The sequence below is a fragment of the Schistocerca cancellata genome, chromosome 1 (genome assembly GCF_023864275.1).
Source record: "Schistocerca cancellata isolate TAMUIC-IGC-003103 chromosome 1, iqSchCanc2.1, whole genome shotgun sequence".
NCBI lineage: Eukaryota > Metazoa > Arthropoda > Insecta > Orthoptera > Acrididae > Schistocerca > Schistocerca cancellata.
The window spans coordinates 1,134,167,610-1,134,190,620 of NC_064626.1; the positions used below are offsets into that span (position 1 = coordinate 1,134,167,610).

The following is a 23,011-nucleotide window of genomic DNA, read 5'->3' on the forward strand; positions in this document are numbered from 1 at the left end:
TTCTAGCTTGTTATTATCGGTAATTACACCTGTAAATTCACCTGAGACTTAATGAAACTAACTAATTAGCTATTGTTGACTCTTTCATTTACTATCCAGAAACTCGTTTGAGAGCAGTGCTTACTGAACCTGGTTTGTTTAGTGTTCTATTTTTAGTGATTTATCACGCTATCCAACATTGTAATTGCCCAAGGCGATCATGTGGCTTAATTCATGCAATGCAAAAGAATCGATACCGTTATTGCCAATTCTTACATATTATTGTCCAAATATGCTGTTCTTTTCTATTGTTATATTTGTGCATTGTTGTACATGATCAATGTGTAACATGTCATCAATAATAGAAATGCAGGACTTTCTCAACACTTATCATTGTTCAGCAATCTCTAAACAAAAATACTTAACGAATTCGCTAACTATGTTGCAATTCAGAGTGATCTTTTAACCAATTCTATTATTCTAATAGTGGACGAAAAACTTACCAACGGATTTTTTCTCTGTGCTTGAATGATCTGCGAAATCATCGAATAATGCACAGCAGATTTCATGCCATGCTGCAACCTTCTTATTTCTGTCCTTGTATTCCTCGGTCCTTACATCCCAAATACAAGGCCTTTTTTCCACTTCCATTATCAGAATCTCCATATCTATTTTCTCAATGTCTAGTGGGCACATCGTGGAAGTCACTTTGTAGCCACACGGAACGGAGCACGCAACTGCCTGCTGCAAATGGCCACTCTACTCCACTCCCAGCACTGACTGCTGTCAGCTGGCCCTTCTCCGCACACCTGTCGCACCGCCCGTGTGAAATGCCCAATTGATTCTCATGACCCATAGCGCTGCGTGTGCCGCAGCGGGTTTTCCGCCTCGCTATGGGCGATGCGGCTGGCAAGCGGCAAAATTCCGCAGCCGCAGACGTTCCGCCCCGTGTGGACTGCTGCATCTACCCCATGCGCCATAGCGGTGCGGTCATTTACCGCGCGTCTGACGTTCCGCAGCTATTCCGCTCGTGTGGCCCCGGCCTAAACCACCCTGGCGCAGCACTTCACACGACGATATAAACTACTCTGGCAAGCCTACCTCTTCGATCCCACCTGTCACTGCCGGCCCAGTCTGCCTAAAATTCCCCCTTCAAACACGAACAGATTTGCCGAGGCGGCGAGTGCGAATTAGAATCTAGGTGAGAAGCGCGCCAGGGCACTTCTGTGAACCGCTGTGCGAAGGTGGCTTAGTGGCTAACGCACCTGCGCTGTAAACAGGATACCCAGGTTAAATTCCCGGCCCTGACGAAAATTTTCACTCGCCGCAGCAGTCCATACACACAAAATCACATATTTATGAGACCAGTGAAGTCTCTGAAACTGTGCCATTTCATCTGTATAAGTATCCCACCTGGGATTCAGGCTGTATTCCTCTTTTACGTTCTATGCTGAGGTGTTATTACAGAACATGAAGAACCGCAGCAAATCTGTTCGTGTGTAAGGGAGAATTTAAAATAGACTGGGATGGCAGTGAGAATTGGGATCGAGGAGGGAGACATGCCAGGGTAATCCATGAAGGTGTCTGTATCGCTTTACCAAGGTGGATTAGTGGCTAATGTACCTGCATAGGAAGTTGGAGACTCCGGTTCGATTCCCAGCCTTATTACAAATTTTCCCGTTCCGCTTCAGTCTATATACATAAAATAGTATCTATATTAGACCTGTAAAGGCTCTGAAATTATGTCATAGCATATATGTAGCCTATGTCTGTCTGGTTGTTCATTAGAGTATCGTGTAAAAATTTAAAATAAACCGGTCAAGAACTTTTCGGGATATTTGGTAATAATGTTTCCCCTTTATATATTACATACTTATTTTTATATATATTAAAATAGGTACTTTAAATCATGCTCGTACTCGAACGCAGCGTTGTGAAAATTACAAACAAATCGGCAATTTAAGATTTTGAACACACACATATTTACATTGTTATTTGTATATACGTAAATGTTCGTCTGCACAAAATCGTACATCTCCATAAGTTCTTCACTGAATCTTCTGAAATTTTGACACAATGTTGCATACGAATACGCCGGTGATTTTATATACCTACTGAAGGGGACTGTTGTTAGAAAAGGTATATATTCGAATATGCTCGTGTTTTATTGTGTACAAAATAGAATGAGTATGTTTGCCACTGCCACAAAGTCTATATACCTACGTTAAGTAATTATTCAGGTTTCCTGTAGATTTTATTTTTGTTGAGAATAATAACCCCCCAGATTCAAAATGTAAACTGTCACCTGTAGGCATTGGTACGTTTTCAGGTAAAATCTCTCTTTCAGTGTTATTGACAAACCTTTTATTTTCATGTTGGCTGTGTGTGCTCACACAGCCAGCCTCTTCGTTTGTATCTTTAATATTCATTTGTCTGAAAGCGCTGCCAACGGTAGGCTACCCGCAGACGCGACGTTTAACTGCACAAATAGTCACGGGTAATGATGTCAGCACTGTAGGAAGCAGCTGACGCTGCCTTCCCCTCGCCCCTCACCTCACCAACCCCTACCATAGTAAATCTATCGTTCCCCACAAACACCGCGCGATTCGTCAACAGGCAGTAGAGGGAGGACTGGAGTGAAGGGAGGATGTTGGATTAAATTTTAAAAGGAACATAAAATTGGACTGCATTTCGTTGGTAGCCCTAGTTTTCGGTCTATGAATACAACAAATAATGTTTCATTTGGCAGATAAAGACTTTTTTGGACGCTTCATGAGAAAATGTCGAGCAAGAGTAAATGTAATACCTTCTTTATATGTGACAGGCTCTCTGTTTATCTTTCCTTTGTCCCCTTCGACCATGCTCTATTTAACTCAGACGCTGTAAGACCGTAAAACGTTGCGTGCACGTTACTGCATAGTTCGGCCATCTGTTGGTAAAATTATGAAGTATTACGAAGCTTTATTGTACGAGTAGTGACGTAGCGCCGATGTAGTGGGAGAGCGAGAGGGGAAGAGAGTGAGGAACTAGAAAAAGTGTGGAGTGTGCTATCTGTGAAGAGTTTGAAGTACCAGTTCATTGAAATTGAGTGGTTAGTTCACACTTCACTGGAGTGAAGCGTTCATTTGAACGACTCATTCAGGAGCTCCCCATCACTACACGCCAGTATTCTTATGGGTGGAGCGCTGCCAGCCTGTTACTCTCAGTTAATTTTGCAGAAGACGAAATTTAATTTGGAAATTCAATGTTCGATACTGCGGTTACATGTTAAGCCCTTCAATGGCAGTTTCTGAGTGTTTTATTCTTCCCGTATTATGGAAAAAAATGCCTGAACATTACTACAGTCAAACATGTCCAACACCTACAATGGCTAGAAGTATTCCGAATGGGTAAACACACTGCGAGTAATTACAAGGGATAAATACATTGCTAATAAGCCTGGCATAAGTTGGGTTTTGACGTATTTTTGAAAATTTTTGCTATCTATTTATGAGTGATAGTCGGACGTTTTGGTTTTTGAGCCATGAAACATCTGTCTCCGCCAGCATGAACAACAATTAAACTCTGACCGGCACTTTTGTTTGACAATACCACTCGCACACTATATTAGATGTAAGCACATGTTAAAAGCTTTGAGACTGGCCACTCAGTGGCCAAAACCTAGGTAGATCTGAAAAGTAAAAACAAAAATTGCTTTTGTTTGCTGACATTTCCTACAGATTTGTTTAAATAAAATTCCACAAGCTTTTTGTAAAAAAAAAGGGGGGGCAGCAATTTAGTAGCGCCACTTGGCCACTTGGTGGCAAAAAAAAAAAAAGAAAAGAAAAAAGCATTCCGCTGTTGAGCACAAATAAATGTTCAAAAGTACATCTGTTCATTCGAAAATGATTTCGAAGGGATCTTCGTCCTCATTTTCCAACATTTTAGACGCTGGCTTCTCCTCGCAATCCACTTTCGAACCAAACAACTGCGCCTTCTCGTTTCCCTATTCAAGCGTACTGTAACTCTCTCACCTGCAATTAAAGCCACGACTCGAACGATTGCACGTATTAATCCAGTTGGCGCCCTGTTGAAAAACTAAACTGAGCTTAACCAGAATAATAGTTACTTCGCTATCAGCTATCCAAAGGGCACTGCCGCTGGGACACTACAAGACAAGCAGGTGCTACTTGTTGTAGGTATAGTTCCAACTGCAACTCTGGCCCAACGAAACACACCACAGTTTCAAAAAAAGAAAAAGCATTACCTTATCCGAGACATGGATGTTGTTGTCCATAAACCTCGACTTTCTCACGTGAATTCTAGATTCCTTCTTGTTATGTCAGTTATTTTCGAATACAGAAGAAATACATACTTGGGATGAGAAATTCCGCCTTATGCAAGACACCTTTTTCTGTTTTTTTTTTATTTCACCCATACATGTTTCCAACTTGTCGATACTACACTCGCCGACAGGGGAGGGGGGGGGGGAGGGGGAACAGAGCTACACATTGAAATGTCCCCTTAGAAAAATTATAAATGACTGTGCTTAAACTGACACACAATATTTTTAGCGCAATTTTTTAGCGCAACATTTTTAGACTTTCAATAATCCCTTCAAAAGAATGGCCCTGACTAACAATAACCTATACCTTTCATGAATCACTTACCTCACAAAATTCTTCGTTACTCGAACTACTGAAATGCAGCGAGCGCCAATACTGCCAGCTGAATAAAGGATTCTAACTACTGAAGGCACTAACTACTGATAGGCATAGTTAGCAAATGAAAGATTTTGATAGAGAACAAACAATGTATTTACCTTAATAGTGTTCAAAAGTCATTTTATATATATATACACTCCTGGAAATGGAAAAAAGAACACATTGACACCGGTGTGTCAGACCCACCATACTTGCTCCGGACACTGCGAGAGGGCTGTACAAGCAATGATCACACGCACGGCACAGCGGACACACCAGGAACCGCGGTGTTGGCCGTCGAATGGCGCTAGCTGCGCAGCATTTGTGCACCGCCGCCGTCAGTGTCAGCCAGTTTGCCGTGGCATACGGAGCTCCATCGCAGTCTTTAACACTGGTAGCATGCCGCGACAGCGTGGACGTGAACCGTATGTGCAGTTGACGGACTTTGAGCGAGGGCGTATAGTGGGCATGCGGGAGGCCGGGTGGACGTACCGCCGAATTGCTCAACACGTGGGGCGTGAGGTCTCCACAGTACATCGATGTTGTCGCCAGTGGTCGGCGGAAGGTGCACGTGCCCGTCGACCTGGGACCGGACCGCAGCGACGCACGGATGCACGCCAAGACCGTAGGATCCTACGCAGTGCCGTAGGGGACCGCACCGCCACTTCCCAGCAAATTATGGACACTGTTGCTCCTGGGGTATCGGCGAGGACCATTCGCAACCGTCTCCATGAAGCTGGGCTACGGTCCCGCACACCGTTAGGCCGTCTTCCGCTCACGCCCCAACATCGCGCAGCCCGCCTCCAGTGGTGTCGCGACAGGCGTGAATGGAGGGACGAATGGAGACGTGTCGTCTTCAGCGATGAGAGTCGCTTCTGCCTTGGTGCCAATGATGGTCGTATGCGTGTTTGGCGCCGTGCAGGTGAGCGCCATAATCAGGACTGTTTACGACCGAGGCACACAGGGCCAACACCCGGCATCATGGTGTGGGGAGCGATCTCCTACACTGGCCGTACACCACTGGTGATCGTCGAGGGGATACTGAATAGTGCACGGTACATCCAAACCGTCATCGAACCCATCGTTCTACCATTCCTAGACCGGCAAGGGAACTTGCTGTTCCAACAGGACAATGCACGTCCGCATGTATCCCGTGCCACCCAACGTGCTCTAGAAGGTGTAAGTCAACTACCCTGGCCAGCAAGATCTCCGGATCTGTCCCCCATTGAGCATGTTTGGGACTGGATGAAGCGTCGTCTCACGCGGTCTGCACGTCCAGCACGAACGCTGGTCCAACTGAGGCGCCAGGTGGAAATGGCATGGCAAGCCGTTCCACAGGACTACATCCAGCATCTCTACGATCGTCTCCATGGGAGAATAGCAGCCTGCATTGCTGCGAAAGGTGGATATACACTGTACTAGTGCCGACATTGTGCATGCTCTGTTGCTTGTGTCTATGTGCCTGTGGTTCTGTCAGTGTGATCATGTGATGTATCTGACCCCAGGATTGTGTCAATAAAGTTTCCCCTTCCTGGGACAATGAATTCACGGTGTTCTTATTTCAATTTCCAGGAGTGTATATATAAGTTCATGGCATCCAGTCTTACAAATTTACTGTCTCTGATGGACACACGTCCAGGTCATCCGCTCTCAAAACTCCGCCATCTCTGTCCCCACGTCCACCACTGCTGGCGGCTCACCTCCAACTGCGCAACGCTACGCGCTGTTAACAGCCAACTGCCCAACACTACAATGGCAGACAACAATGCAAACTAGCCAGAGACTGCACACAGCACAGCCAGTGATTTTCATATAGAGCGCTACATGGCGTTACCAACATAAAAATCTAAACAGCCTACTTACAACATCGCTCCACGATGATACCCTGTTTTCGGACATCTTTTTTAAATGTTATTTGTTTTAATCTTGGGAGTTACAAAATTGTTACTTTCGTTATGCAGCGCCAAAGAAACTGGTACAGGCATGTGTATTCAAATACAGAGATATGTAAACAGGCAGAATACGGCGCTGCTCTCGGCAACACCTATATAAGACAGCAAGTGTCTGGCGCAGTTGTAGCACTACTGGCCATTAAAATTGCTACACCAAGAAGATAACGTCCTACAGACGCTAAATTTAACACACAGGAAGAAGATGCTGTGATATGCAAATTATTAGCTTTTCAGAGCACTCACACAAGGTTGGCGCCGGTGGCGACACCTACAACGAGCTGACAGGAGGACGGTTTCCAACCGATTTTTCATACACAAACAGCAGTTGACCGGCGTTGCCTGGTGAAACGTTGTTGGGATGCCACGTGTAAGGAGGAGAAATGCGTACCATCACGTTTCCAACTTTGATAAAGATCTGATTGTAGCCTATCGCGATTGCGGTTTATCGTATCGCGACATTGCTGCTCGCGTTGGTCGAGATCCAATGATTGTTAGCAGAGTATGGAATCGGTGGGTTCAAGAGGGTAATACGGAACGCCGTGCTGGATCCCAACGGCCTCGTATCACTAGCAGTCGAGATGACCGGCATCTTATCCGCACGGCTGTAACGGATCGTGCAGCCACATCTCGATCCCTGAGTCAACAGACGGCGATGTTTGCAAGACAACTACCATCTGCGCGAACAGTTCGACGACGTTTGCAGCAGCATGGACTATCAGCACGGAGACCATGGCTGCGGTTACCCTTGACGCTGCGTCACAGACAGGAGCGCCTGCGATGGTGTACTCAACGACGAACCTGCGTGCACGAATGGCAGAACGTCATTTTTCGGATGAATCCAGGTTCTGTTTACAGCATCATGATGGTCGCATCCGTATTTGGCGACATCGCGGTGAACGCACGTTGGAAGCCTGTATTCGTCATCGCAATACTGGCGTATCACCCAGCGTGATGGTGTGGGGTTCCATTGGTTACACGTCTCGGTCACCTCTTGTTCTTATTGACGGCACTTTGAACAGTGGACGTAACATTTCAGATGTGTTACGACCAGTGGCTCTACCCTTCATTCTATCCCTGTGAAACCCTACATTCCAGCAGGATAATGCACTACCGCATGTTGCAGGTCCTGTACGGGCCTTTTTGGATACAGAAAATGTTCCTCTGCTGCCCTGGTCAGCACATTCTGCAGATCTCTTACCAACTGAAAACGTCTGGTCAGTGGTGGCCGAGCAACTGGCTCTTCACAATACGCAAGTCAGTACTCTTGGTGAACTGTGGTATCGTGTTGAAGCTGCATGGGCAGCTGTACCTGTACACGCCATCTAAGCTCTGTTTGACTCAATGCCCAGGCGTATCAAGGCCGTTATTACGGTCAGAGGTGGTTGCTCTGGGTGCTGATTCTCAGGATCTATGCATCCAAATTGCGTGAAAATATAATCACATGTCAATTCTAGTATAAAATATTTGTCCAATGAATACCCGTTTATCATCTGCATTTCTTCTTGTTATAGCAATTTTAATGGTCAGTAGTGTAGATCGATTACTGTTGCTACAATGGGAAGTTATCAATATTTAAGTGAGTCTGAACGGCGTGTTATAGTCGGCGCACGATCAATTGGACCCAGCATCCTCGACGTAGCACTAAAGTGGGGATTTTCCCTGCGGCCATTTCACGAGTGTACAGCGAATATCAGGAATCCGGTAAAACATAAAATCTCCATCATCGCTGCGACCGGTAAAAGATTCTGCAAGAGCGGGAACAACGACGACTCAAGACATGACAGAAGTGCAACCTTTCTGCAGACTGCTGCAGATTTCAATGCTGGGCCATCAACAAGTGTCAGCATGCACACCATTCAACTAACCATCATCGATATGGGCTTTCGGAGCCGAGTACCCACTCGTGTACCCTTGATGACTGCACGACGCAAAGCTTTACGCCTCGCCTGAGTTTGTCAACACCGGCACTGGACTGTTGACGACTGGAAACATGTCGCCTGGTCGGACGGGTCTCGTATCGAGTGGAAGGACGTGTACGGGTATGGAGATAACCTCATGAATCCATGGACCCTGCATGTCAGCAGGGGACTGTTGAAGCTGGTGAAGGCTGTGTAATGCTGTTGGACGTGTGCAGTTGGAGTGATATGGGATCCCCGATACGTGTAGATGCGACTCCGACAGGTCACACATACGTAAGCATCATGTCTGATCACATGCGACCGTTCATGTCCATTGTGCATTCCGACGGACTTGGGGCATTCCAGCAGGGCAACGCGACGTGCCATAGTCCAGAATCGCTACAGAGTGCACCAGGAATCCACGAACACTCTTGTGACTTTAAACACTTCCGCAGGCCACCCAAATCCCCAGACGTAAACATTACTGAACATATCTGGTATGCCTTGTAACGTGCTGTTCAGAAGAGCTCTCCACCCCATTTTTTTGTTCTTTATTGTTATTTTCAAACCCGTACAAACAGGCAGGCTGGCAGCAGCATGGTACGCCGCTCTTCAGCCGTAGAGGAGATAAAGAAAGAACAGAAAGAATACACAAATGTGACAGAACGGTGGGTGATAAAACAGGAGACACATAAAGACAAACACGGAGCCGTTCACACTCGACGATAATTCACTACAAACTGTTGTCACGACGCACGAACACTGAAGATGGCGATTGCACAGGTGAACGATGGGAACACTGAACACTAAACATGACGGCACTCACGAGACACTGATGGCGATGATCTCCGGCGCGCGAATGTCCACTCAGCGTGTACGAGTCCGGAGACTCCACCCCATCGTACTCTTACGGATTTATGGACAGCCCTGCAGGATACATGGTGGCAGACATTAGTCGAGGCCATGCGTTTTGCGGGACTTCTGCGTGCTGACGGGGACCCTACGCGGTATTAGGCAGGTGTACCAGTTTCTTTCGCTCTTCATTATATATGCAGTGTGGTCCATTGATAGTGACAGAGCCAAATATCACACGAAATGAGCATCAAACGAAAAAACTACAAAGAACGAAACTCGTCTAGCTTGAAACGAGATGGCGCTATGGTTCTCCCGCTAGATGGCGGTGCCATAGGTCAAACGGATATCAGCTGCGTTTTCTTAAATAGGAACCCCCATTTTTATTACATATTCGTGTAGTACGTAAAGAAATATGAATGTTTTAGTTGGACCACTTTTTTCGCTTTGTGATAGATGGCCCTGCAATAGTCGCAAACGTATAAGTACTTGGTATCACGTAACATTCCGCCAGTGCGGACGGTATTTAATTCGTGATACATTATCCGTGTTAAAGTGGACCGTTTACCAATTGCGGGAAAGGTCGATATCGTGTTGATGTATGGCTATTGTGATCAAAATGGCCAACGGGCGTGTGCTATGTATGCTACTCGATATCCTAGACGACATCATCCAAGTTTCCGGACCATTCTCCGGATAGTTCCGTTATTTAACATGTGAAACGTCAACCACGATCTGCAACAAATGATGATGCCCAAGTAGGTGTTTTAGCTGCTGTCGCGCCTAATCCGCCCATCAGTAGCAGACAAATTGCGCGAGAATCGGGAATCTCAAAAACGTCGGTGTTGAGAATGCTACATCAACATCGATTGCACCCGTACCATATTTCCACGCACCAGGGATTGCATGGCGTCGACTTTGACCGACGTGTACAGTTCTGCCCCTGGGCACAAGAGAAATGACGGGACGATGACAGATTTTTTGTACTCGTTCTATTTAGCGACGAAGCGTCATTCACCAACAGCGGTACCGTAAACCGGCATAATATGCACTATTGGGCAACGGAAAATCCACGATGGCTGCGACAAGTGGAACATCAGCGACCTTGGCGGGTTAATGTATGGTGCGGCATTATGAGAGGAAGGACAATTGAGCCCCATTTTATTGATGGCAATATAAATGGTGCAATGTATGTTGATTTCCTATGTAATGTTCTACAGATGTTACTACAAAATGTTTCACTGCATGACAGAATGGCGATGTACAGCCGTGGACAAAACGAGCGAGACCCCTCGCCTTTTCGTTATGCTGATCCGCACAGCTTAAAAGTCTGCTACACAGCATAACAGGCATGGCGACGAAGTGCTACCAACATACTATGCACAGGCGTGAAATTGAAAAACTATCCGAGATTTGTCAGACGGTTTTCAATCATGTGTAAGACTATATTAATGCTGATTAGTGTGTTAACCACAACACCTAAATATAAGGTATAAATGAAAGAAGAAACACTAATTAGTATGAACTGTATTAATAAAAATTAATTTCAGCTTATCGAGAATACTGTTTTAGTAAGACAAAGTACCCCAGATCGTTACGAATTAGCAAAATATTATGCGCATTCGGCCGCGAAATGGTCTGTGTCAACGTTCAGACCAGTCATACTGGATTACCGTTGCTGACCTACCATGAAAGTGTGCAAATATAGCAATGCGTGAAGATTCATAACGAAATTCAGTTAAAAATCATTCAGTGCTACACTTAAGTCAATTTAATTACTGACAGAAGCGGAAAAAGTAGGCAGTAAAAAGTATGAAATTCTACAAGAGTTTCATATCGACATCCACAGAGCGCCGGTACAGGATAAAGGTAGCAATAAATCGTATTGGGGGAGCGAAAATTTCTTAAAATTCCTTTACTGATAGTCTATCTACCTCCATCGAGATTAGAACCGAAAACAAACCAGACCTCCCTTGCAGTAGCAAACACCTTTCACTATGCTAGCAGACAAACCAGGCAAACAGCCCTCTATTATTACCTCAGACATGAATTACCGGCAATTTCGCAATGAAAATGGCAAAATGATCTGCAGTTTCTGTTGCATAGAGCTTTCTGGACTCAAAAACATAATTGTCTACCTTTATGTTACCGCTTATGTGACAATCATTCGAGATGTTTATCGAAATAACAAAAAACTGTTATTAGCGAGTAAATTTAGTAGGATAATTCTGTACCACCCCAGAAAATAAACGGCGACGTAGCTGCCAAACGTATTCTACAATGTTCGAATTCTCTATTAGACGTGCCACAGCCAGAAAACGTTCATTAGCCGAAGTGGTCCTTAAGGTAGCTAGCAATGGGAATGCTCGCATATCTAAAACGCGATGGCATTAATAGTGGGATCTGAATTACCACGTGTATGGGCAAATGGATTTTATTTGCTTTCCTGTAAACGGAATTTGGACGAAAGCGTAGCTATTATTAATATGCTGATGTATCGACTTCAACTGGAACATTTCGAATAAAGAGTAGGGGAAATTATTATGCGGCCCTCATCTTCAGTAACTGTGGTAGCTATTTTCGTCACCTAAATCGGTAAAAATGGAACCCTACTAGTCTCAGTTTCTTGGCCGTCTATTTGTCTACCCAACCGTTAAAACCCGTTTACCTCGAGTACGGGTGGACATAATAAGCGGAAATGTATCGCACTTCCTACGGTATACGGTCCTTTCGTGGTGTAGAAAAGTGAGCTATGTCAACGCAATCTAAAGATACGGCCGTTTATGTAAAGAAAATTTACGCGAAAAGTCAAAAAATAGCTCTAAGAACTATGCCACCAAACTGCTTAAGTCATCAGTCCCCTATCTAGAACTAGTTCAACCTACCTAACCTAACACACATACATGGACGGGGAAGGATTCGAAATGACGGCGCAAGGAGCCGCGCGGTCCGCGATATGACGCCGTTGAACACACGGCTAACCCGCGCCGGTAAGCTGTTAATATCATCTGGTGTTACTAAAAAGTTATTCACTTCTGGTGAATGATTTTCTGCGCAGTCCATATAAGAAAGAATAACTAAAATATATTTGATGTTACGGAAGAGGAAGGACGCCTAATTCATTTCCCCTTGTCTTTATTCACGATGTTAGATTCGCAATCTGGGAATACGTACTATCCATAACCACACTTTAGATCGAACTCATACTCACAGATATGCGAATACAACACATTGGCTTATACTTGAGGTATTTCGTTTCCCACGAAGTGGTGGTAGACGATGTTGTGGCGTCTGCGAAGCGCGAGTTCCTCCATCAGCTGAGCGAACTTGCATAGTATGTTGGTAGCACTTCGTCGCCTTGCCTGTTATGCTGTGTAGCAGACTTTAAAGGTGTGCGGATCAGCATAACGAAAAGGCGAGGGGTCTCACTCGTTTTGTCGTGCGACTGTACTTCCAACATGATGGATGTCCGGCACACAGCTCGCGTGCGGTTGAAGCGGTATTGAATAGCATATTTCATGACAGGTGGATTGGTCGTCGAAGCACCATACCATGGCCCGCACGTTCACCGTAACTGACGTCCCCGGATTTCTTTCTGTGGGGAAAGTTGAAGGATGTTTGCTATCGTGATCCACCGACAACGCCTGACAACATTCGTCAGCGCATTTTCAATGCATTTACGAACATTACGGAAGGCGAACTACTCGCTGTTGAGAGGAATGTCGTTACACGTATTGCCAAATGCATTGAGGTTGACGGACATCATTTTGAGCATTTATTGCATAAATGTGGTATTTACAGGAAATCACGCTGTAACAGCATGCGTTCTCAGAAATCATAAGTTCACAAAGGTACATGTATCACATTGGAACAACCGAAATGAAATGTTCAAACGTACCTACGTTCTGTATTTTAATTTAAAAACCTACCTGTTACCAACTGTTCGTCTAAAATTGTGAGCCATATGTTTGTGACTATTACAGCGCCATCTATTACAAAGCGAAAAAAGTGGTCCAACTAATACATTCATATTTCTTTACGTACTACACGAAAGTGTAAAAAAAATGGGGGTTCCTATTTTTAAAAAAACGCAGTTAAATCCGTTTGACCTATGGCAGCCCCATCTAGCGGGCGAACCAAAGTGCCATCTGGTTTCCCCCTTCAATCTAGACAAGTTTTGTTCTTTGTAGGTTTTTCGTTTGACGCTTATTTCGTGAGATATTTGGCCCGATTACGACCAATGGACCACCCTGTATATCGGAAAGGTAAGTTATTTACCGGTAACGATGCAGTTCAGAAGCTTATATTTATTTACTTGGGACGCAATATCGTAGTTTTATGAATATTACCTCAATGTAAACACATAGTTTGTGTAACACAATGCAAAAAATTACTGCTGCCAGGTACAAAACTCGGTCCTCGAGCCCCATGCGCTTAAGTCGCGTACGTAGGTCCAGAGCCACACCGACGCGTATGCTTAATACGTACGGGTTGAGACGATCATGTGTAATAGATCGATATGCTAACCGCCGCACATGTGGTGACGTACGTCATCTGGTAACGTCAATGTGCAGCACTTGTCCACTTCTCGAGTACTTCCCCGATATTTGCAGTCCCACGTCTCTTATATTATATTACTTGTCTCAGAGTCATCTAGATCGCTTTGGGTTTTTTAAACGTTAGTAAGAATTACTCTGTGTAGATTATTGACAGCAGATTTCCTATAACACTTTCTTGAGGAACATCAGAAATCACTTCTGTTTTACTCCAGGACTTTTTGTCGTTACTACGAAGTGTGACCTCTCTGGCAGGAAATCAGGAATCCACTCGCGCAACTGAGACGATTCGCCAAACGCACGCCATTTTATTAGAAGCCGCCCGTGACGAATGGTGTCAAAACCTTTCTCGAAATCTAGCTATATGGAATCCATTTGACTTCCCCTGACGACAGCACTCATTACTTAGTGTGACTAAAGAGCTAGTTTCACATAAAAGTAATTTTCTGAACCCGTCCTAACTATGTGTCATTAGATCGTTTTCTTCCACGTAGTTCATGATGTTCGAATACAGTATATGTTCCAAAATCGTATTGCTATATCGAACTATTATGATTTTAGCAGTGCCTCTCTGAATTTGTTCGATGTTTATATTCCTACTTGATACGGACTCCAACCACTGAAACAGAATGTATAACTGGTCCAACTTGCGTATTGTATGCATTTTCCTTTGTAGATGCTTTAAATTTTCCCAAAACTTTTTCAACAAATCTAAGTACTCCATTAATCTTCACTAATACTGATTTTGCGTGATCGTCCCATTTCATATTATAACACCCCAACGACCCCCTTAAAGTCAATTAAGACAGAATATCATAATATGAAGTAGTGAAGATTTATCTTGGCAAATACTACATCTTTGCCGATAAGCTAACACCAAGAAGTTTTGATAACAACAACATTATACATCACTGAGAGTATTTATTATGAAAAGAGGAGGAAGAAAGCTCAGATTTAATTAATGGACAGATATCCAAGTGATAATTGCAATTAATATCTTGAAAGCTAAGTCCAAGGTGATGTTAGTCAGAGAGAACTTTTATGTGGAAGAAAGTTGTAAGCGCAACGAAGAAATTCAATGCGCCTACAATACTCTTTCACAGAAGAAGTCGCTTGCTGGCTCTCGTCCTGTAAAGACGTGCGAGAACAATTCTTGTCTTAGTTATTGAGAACACGGAACGCGACGAGATTGTTTTACGTTCAGAAGTGTTTCTTGTCTGACGTGATTCACGGACTTCGGAAACTGATTTTCTAAGCAGAGTCAGGAACTGACAGACGCGTTTAACCGCGCATAACGGGTTAATTGAACTTTATTGACGAAACTAGTGAATATTGGACTTGACTTTCAAATAGTTGGAACTAAAAGAAGAGTGGATAGTATATCAAAGGACTACACTCAATTAGTCTCGAGTAGGACACAATTACACGACTTCACGAAGATAATACAATTACGATGAAGAGTCAAGTTGTCGTAATTGTCAAGAAACTTAATTTTAATAGAACTGACTTTACCAACCAACTGCGTGTGCGTGTGGTGTGAAAGTTATAAAGTATTTAGTGGCCAAGGAACAATAAACTGTTCGTTCCAAGCGAAATATCAAGCGTGGACTACATTATTAAGTGATTTAATCAATGATAGTTAACCAACGACTGTTCAGCAGGGACATTTTAATCTAAATATCAAAATATCTACTTCGTTAATTGAAAAGAGAACTTTTGAACATTTTTTTTAACATTACGGCGTAGGTTCACTCAGACGTGATCAAAGAGTATCTGTGGATCTCGCTTCATACAGGTTCAACAACTCCATAGCAACGAGCCAACAACGAACGAGAAGACTGATAATTGCAATGTTTCCTCGCAATTGATGGTGTGTACGATGAGGGTGAGATAAGATGTAACAACTACTGTATATCTGTGCAATGAATCATTCAATCTTAAATCAGAAGAAGCATCCATCGTACGAGTTCGCATTTCTGTCTCCCGTTCACCAACGGGGACCTACGACATCGTGCATCGTGTCTCAACTCCACTGCGAGAGCTGTGGCAGTAACAGCTCTACGGCGTCGACAATATCAGCACGCGGTTGGAGTGAGGGGATGCCACACTATGACTTCTTAGTATTAACCCCAGATATTTATACATGACGTGTCCAAGATCTTCATCACAGATCTTGTAATCAGACACTATCAGCTTCTTTGTCTCTGTTAGAGGGATTTTGTTATATTTATCAAACTATAAATATAGTCACCATCCAGTACAGCAAGTTTAAATTTTGTCCAAGGCTTCCTGCAATCCCCACCAATAGTCCAACGACGACACTTCCCGGCATATTTTCGTGATATGTGATACTGCTGATCCTATCCACACTGACGAAAAAAGGTCGCAACATCAAAAAATAATTAATGTCTGAAATACATTTCTCTAAGAAACTTATTTAAGTGATTAACATTGCGAGATGGCAGGTTAAGGGGAGGTTTACTATCTTTTGTATCAAAAAATCGATTTTTTTTAAAATTGCATTTTTGGATCCATAAAAGTGTTTAGAATCCACCCCTAAAACGGTTTTTCCGAATACGGAACGGAAATGTTTGTCATTCACGGTTGAACAAAAAAAAGCACCTGCCTGAAATCAGCCTCTCTCACGCACCAGTTTTTTTTCTTTCGGAGGAAGAATTATTGTACCGGTGCTTGGGAGGAAACACACAAAATTGAAATGAAAGTTTGAATGCGTGTGTCTGGAAATTAGCCTCCAATCATTTGCATTCTGGTGCGAAAACTGTGGAGATTGCGACTTTCCTGTCAGTGAGCAGCTTCAACGAAGGGTATTCAGCAATTCAGAAGACCATGGCAACGATCGACGTCACCCTGGACCTCTATTCGACGCAGTTCGCCAAGCATTCGGACGACCACCGGATTCAAGCGGCCGAAAACCGCTTGCCACCTGCCGTACGAGCGGTTCTGGAGAGCGCAGGATGACCCAGATCGAGCAGAACGCCCTCTATGAGGAAGAGGAAGGACTAGTTTATGGACCCGGAATAGCAGATTGAACGTACGTTGCATAATATTGCATTTATATGTAGTCAAAACTTCAAACGCGTTTTTCTCGAAATGACTTTTTTTTATCGCGCTATATGGTAACTTCAAATCTACTGAACCGATTGGCATGATTCTTTGTTTCCGATGGAGCTAACTAGCTTCTAGGACTTGTACCACTTTTATTCCGATCCATCAACTATAAATATTTTTACTTGGCCGACGAAGTCGACAAATTGATGAAAAACTCCAATTTCTTCATATGGCGCCATTTTGTTTCCTATGATCCAAATAACTTAAGCGAGTTCCAAGTCCTAAAGAATCTTATATAGTTCGCTAACGTCAACCCAATTTTGATTGCCGACGAGCCAGCTAACCTGTGACATACCCCGCGTGGAGGTCTACATCGAAATTTTGTTTCGTTCCGACGGCACTTCCGCCTTTGCTCTTCGACATTTCCGGTCGAAAAAATTCCAGTTTGCAGAACAAATGCCAATAAACATTTTGACCAAATATGACATTGATATCTGTAACACATGCCGAGAAAAAAATTCTCAAAGAACATGCTGTTTTCGGGCCAAAGATAGTAAACCTCCCCTTAATGTAACTACGATACAAGCGATTGCAATTATGAAATGACAATACATTAAGAACCGGTGTAACCACCAGATTGTTGAACGGAACCATGCAACGTGCATGCATTGTGTTGTAAAGGTGCCGGATGTCAGTTTGTGGGATGGAGTTTCACGCCTTATACATGTGGTCTGTCAGTACAGGGATCACGCTGGAGTTGTCGTCCGATGATGTCCCATGTGTTCGCTTGAAGACAGATCTGGTGGTCGCTCAGGCCGAGGCAACATGTCGACACTCCGTAGAGCGTGGTGGGCTATAACAGCGAGTGTTATCCTGTTGGAAAACACTCCTTTGAATGTTGTTCATGAAGGGTAGTACAACAGGTCGAGTCACCAGATTGTCGTACAAATTTGCCGTTAGGGTGCATGGGATAACCAGGAGAGTGGTCCTGTTGTCATACAAAATCGGACCCCAGACTATAATTCCCGGTGTAGGTCTAGTGTGTATAGTCCGCTTACACGATGGTAGCAGGCCCTCAGGTAGCCTGACCAACACACGCCACAGGGCGTCTGGCTCGGAGCTGTCCTTGAAGTAACCGATTTGTAACAGTTCGTTCTGCCACTGTGGTGCCAACAGCTGTTCAGATTGCTGCTATCTATGCAGTACGACGCACCACAGCCATACGCCGAACACGATGGTCTTGCCTCTCGATGGTGCTACATGGCCATCCGGAGCCCGTTCTTGCGACCGTACGTTCTCGTAACCACATCTGCCAACAATCGTGTACATTGCTTACATTCCCGCTACGTCTTTCCGAAGTATCGCAGAAGGAATATCCAGCTTCATATAATCCTACTACACGACCTCATCCAAACTCAACGAGGTGTTGATAATGGTGTCTTTGTCACCTTAAAGGCATTCTTGACTAACATCAACTCACCACGTCCAATCTCAGCGGTAAGGCTCACGACCGTTACAACACTCTTATGCGACTGGCACAAAATTCGAATGGACATCATCTTTCAGATTTAGTAAGACGCCTACTAACTTTCGTTTAGGTTGGCCGGCCGGAGTGGCCGTGCGGTTCTAGGCGCTACAGTCTGGAGCCGACCGACCGCTGCGGTCGCAGGTTCGAATCCTGCCTCGGGCATGGATGTGTGTGATGTCCTTAGGTTGGTTAGGTTTAATTATTTCTAAGTTCTAGGCGACTGATGACCTCAGAAGTTAAGTCGCATAGTGCTCAGAGCCATTTCGTTTAGGTGTTGCGGGTTTTTGTGCGTCAGCGTATATTGAAAATTTTAGAGATCATATTACGTTTTCTCGTCCGCTACCGTAGCTCAGTGGTCAGTTCGCGTGGCTGCTACGCGGAGGATTCGGGTTCGATACCCGGTATTGCCAGGGATTTTTCCTTCGTGTGAAGATTGGTTCAAATGGCTCTGAGCACTGTGGGACTTAACATCTGAGGCCATCAGTCCCCTAGAACTTAGAACTACTTAAACCTAACTAATTTAAGGACATCACACACATCCATGCCCGAGGCAGGATTCGAACCCGCGACCGTAGCGGTCGCGCGGTTCCAGACTGAAGCGCCTAGAACCGCTCGGCCATCATCGGCCGGCGTGTGCAGATTGGAACGGGGTGCACACAGCCTTGTGATGCCAGCTGAGTAGCTACTTGATGAGAAGTAGCAGCTTCAAGGTCTGGAAAGCCAACAACGGATGGGACAGCGGTGTGCTGACCACATGTCCGTCCATATCGCATCCACATCCCGCCGCTGGCAGAAGATGAGACGGCGGTCGGTCGATACCGAGTGTCCCGTCTGGGCCAAAACGCGAAGCACTGCTTCTTCCGTTCTCTTACACTTCCTTGGGGCACAGTCGATGTTACAGACGCCGGACAAAAAGTTTGCGGTCGAAGGGCGTCCATTCAAGGAAGCCTGTAGTATGTAAGTTTGTATTACTGAGCACTGGAGTAGAGACACAGAAATCCAACATGTAGTATTATCATTGTATGAAAAGACAAACTCTTATTGCAGAACTACTTCAAGGGGTGGAGGATCATGAATTTATATCAGAAAAGGAACAAAGTTCAAATCAAGACATGACCTTATTACCGTAAGTGAAGAGAAACACTTTGAAATATCAGCTATTGAATTAACAGGGCTTGATATCGCCAAGGAATTAATCATTTATGTGCGTATAGATCTCCCAGTGGTAGTGTAGACATTTCTCAATAAGTTAACAGAAGTTCTAGATAAAGTCTCAAGTACAAAAGTCAACATAATTCTGTGTGGGGACGTTAACATCAACACAGACATCATAAATGAATCCAGTAGCACCTTCATAAACACCCTTCAAAGCTTTGGCATGTCCCTATTGCTCAATAGTGCAACTAGGGTTACCACAACGACTTCGTCACTAATTGACCATGTGGCCACAAATATGGACATGGAGAAATGTGATGTAACTGTAAAAGATCTCGGATTATCAGACCATCTCTGTCAAATAACAACAGTAAAGTCAGACATCGAATCATTCCCTAAACTACGAGCCTACAAACGACTGCTGGGATGAAGTGTATAAGGAAACCAATGCGAAAATGAAATTCTCTAAATTCTCCACATTGCTTAAACTGAACTTTGAAAAGGCATTTCCAAAAGTATGCATGACTTTATCAACATCTCACAAAAACAGATGGATAACAGCAGGTATTAAGAAGTCCTCCCAAACACTTAAACACCTCAGTTCCATGAAACAGATTCGCAATGATCCAGAATTCTTAAATTTGTATCATAGATACAGAAAGATCTATAGGAAGGTGCTGATTGCTGCAAAAAAGTCATGTAATGAAAAAATAATGTACAATGCAGATAATAAAAGCAAAGCAGTCTGGGATGTTATAAAAAAGGAAACGGGGAGAGGCAAACAAACGCAGAGTAACATACTGCTCAGGGAGGGGGATAAAGCAATAAATGATCCACAGCACTTAGAAGACTATGTAAACGAGAATTTTTCAAGTACTACAGAGAAGTTACAGCAAAAATTCCCCCAAACAAATATAACACCTGTAGATAATGTTGCACTAAATACAATGATGTTACTTCCAACCACAGAGAATGAAGTCCGTAAAACAATTCAAAAACTAAAAATAAAAAGTCAGTAGACTTAGATGAAGTACCAATGTGTGTACTGACACAATGCATAGGGATTATACAAGGCCCCTTAACAAATATAATAAATGAACCCTTCACATCAAGGACATTTCCAGAGCAGTTAAAACAAGCAGGAGTTGTACCTTTTGCTTAAGAAAGGTAATGCAGAAGACATAGAAAATTACCGGCCCATATCCCTGCTGTCAGCATTATCAAAGATAATAGAAGCAATTATGAAAGACAGATTAATCAGTTACCTGAATAAATACAATCTTTTAAGCAAATCACAGTTTGGTTTCCGAAGTGGCAAAAATATGGAGTCAGCCATAGTAGAATACACAAAAGTTGTACTTGATGCTCTTGATATAGACCAGTGTGTCACAGGCATATTTTTTGATCTGTCAAAGGCGTTTGATACAGTCGACCACAAGATTCTATTAAATAAATTAGAAGCATTAGGAATAAGAGGGGTACCGAACGACTGGTTTCGATCATACCTAACAGATAGGGTACAAAGAGTAGAGATAACACATACTTCCTATAGAGCTAAACACTTAGTATAACACTTATCAGAACCAAAATACATTAATATAAGGGTTCCGCAAGGTAGCATATTAGGAGCAATACTAATCCTGATATACATCAATGACTTTCCCAGTAGTGTTACTCATGGTGAAAAAATCCTCTTCACTGATGACAGCAATATTATAGTCACTGAGAAAACAAGAGAACTCCTTGCTGAGAAAGCACATGAAACTCTCAAGGAAGTTTATGATTGGTCAATAAGTAATAAAGTGACATTGAACATAAAGAAAACTAATGCCATGAATTTCAGTTTGAAGAGGAAAAATGACAATGTAAAATTAAATGTAGATGGCACCTCTGTAGACTATGTAACAAATGCAAAATTTGTAGGAATGAATATTGATTCTCAGTTGAAGTGGTGTGAACACACAAAGGTACTTGCAAACAGAATGTCATCAGCATGTTACGCCCTTAGAATCCTATAACCAGTGTGCAACATGCAGTGTCTTTTAGTTGTATGTTATTCATATGTACACTCAGTTCTTAGCTATGAAATTCTTTTTTGGGGAACAAATGCACAAAATATGAACACAATTTTCAAACTCCAGAAAAGAGCCCTAAGAATAATAACTAGAAATACTAGTTGAGCTCGTTGTAAAGATCTGTTCAGAACACTGGGGATTTTAACTGCTCCATGTGAATACATTTACCAGTGAGTTGTACACATCAAAAATAACATTGGTAATTACTGCACAAACAGCTCTGTCCATGATCATGCAACAAGAGATAGACTAAACTTACATTTACCAAGAAAAAAATAAACATAAAACTCAAATCACTATTTTCTACCAAGGTATAAAACTGTACAATAAATTACCAAAAGAGATTAAAGAAATTGCCAAAATACATAAATTTAAAAAAGCAGCTAAAATTTACCTGTTATGCAATACATTTTATACATTGAAGGATTACTTAGCTAAAACAGAGTAGCGGTTTAGTAAAGAATGTTATACAAATAAATAATAATAATAATGACTATAAAATATCCAACAGTCCACATAACACCTTCACTTTATGTTTTTTTCCTTCTTTTTTTTCCTTTCTAGAAATGCTTACCCCCAAGTTAGGCATGGCACAATACTAACACCTCTTCCTCTTTCTGAGCTCAACATCTCACTCATTACAGAGGGATGCTGACGCAGTTTTCCAGGATAGCAAATGGGAAGTTGCGGTACAGAAAATCGCCCAGAGATCACCAGTGTGTGTGTGTGTGTGTGTGTGTGTGTGTGTGTGAGTGTAGTGAGTGAAGTGTTATGAAACAATGTGTGTATAGTGTGTGCAGTGACTGATAGTGAGTTACGAGTGAACAACGTGGCAGTTAATAAGTTATTTGTAAAAAAATATTGTATACCAGGAGTAAATCTAATGAATGTCTCTAACTAGAAGTCTGTAAATATATGTGTATACGAGTTAGCTTATTTTAAATTAACCTAAATTTGTAAATACTTTGACATGTCCTATATCCTTGTAAAAAGAGTTCTACGGATGAATAAAGCTACTACCACTACTACTACTAATCGCGAAGCAAATTCTGTGTCGCATCGTCAGTGTGAGGGTGCGGCGATTACAGTAAAGAGGCAGCCGGGCAGCAGTTACAAGCTACTAGAGACCTGAGGGCGGTATTATTATCTTGGGGATACGTCGGGAGGGAGCCTTTAGTATGCAATCGCGAAGCAATTTCTGTGTCATATCGTCAGTGTGAGGGTGCGGGGTGTACAGTATAGTGGCAACGGTGCATCAGTTACAA

At 43.3% G+C, this 23,011-nt stretch overlaps 1 protein-coding gene across 1 annotated transcript in view; it reads right to left on the bottom strand.

The window, feature by feature from the left end:
• The window catches only part of LOC126133769 (putative inorganic phosphate cotransporter), a 171,680-nt gene extending 171,005 nt beyond the window's left edge, over positions 1 to 675 (bottom strand). Inside the window, exon 1 of the mRNA XM_049915190.1 lies at positions 483 to 675. Within this exon, the coding sequence (XP_049771147.1) occupies positions 483 to 675 (193 nt within the window). The remainder of the gene's footprint in view (positions 1 to 482) is intronic.
• Between the last annotated feature and the right edge of the window lie 22,336 nt (positions 676 to 23,011).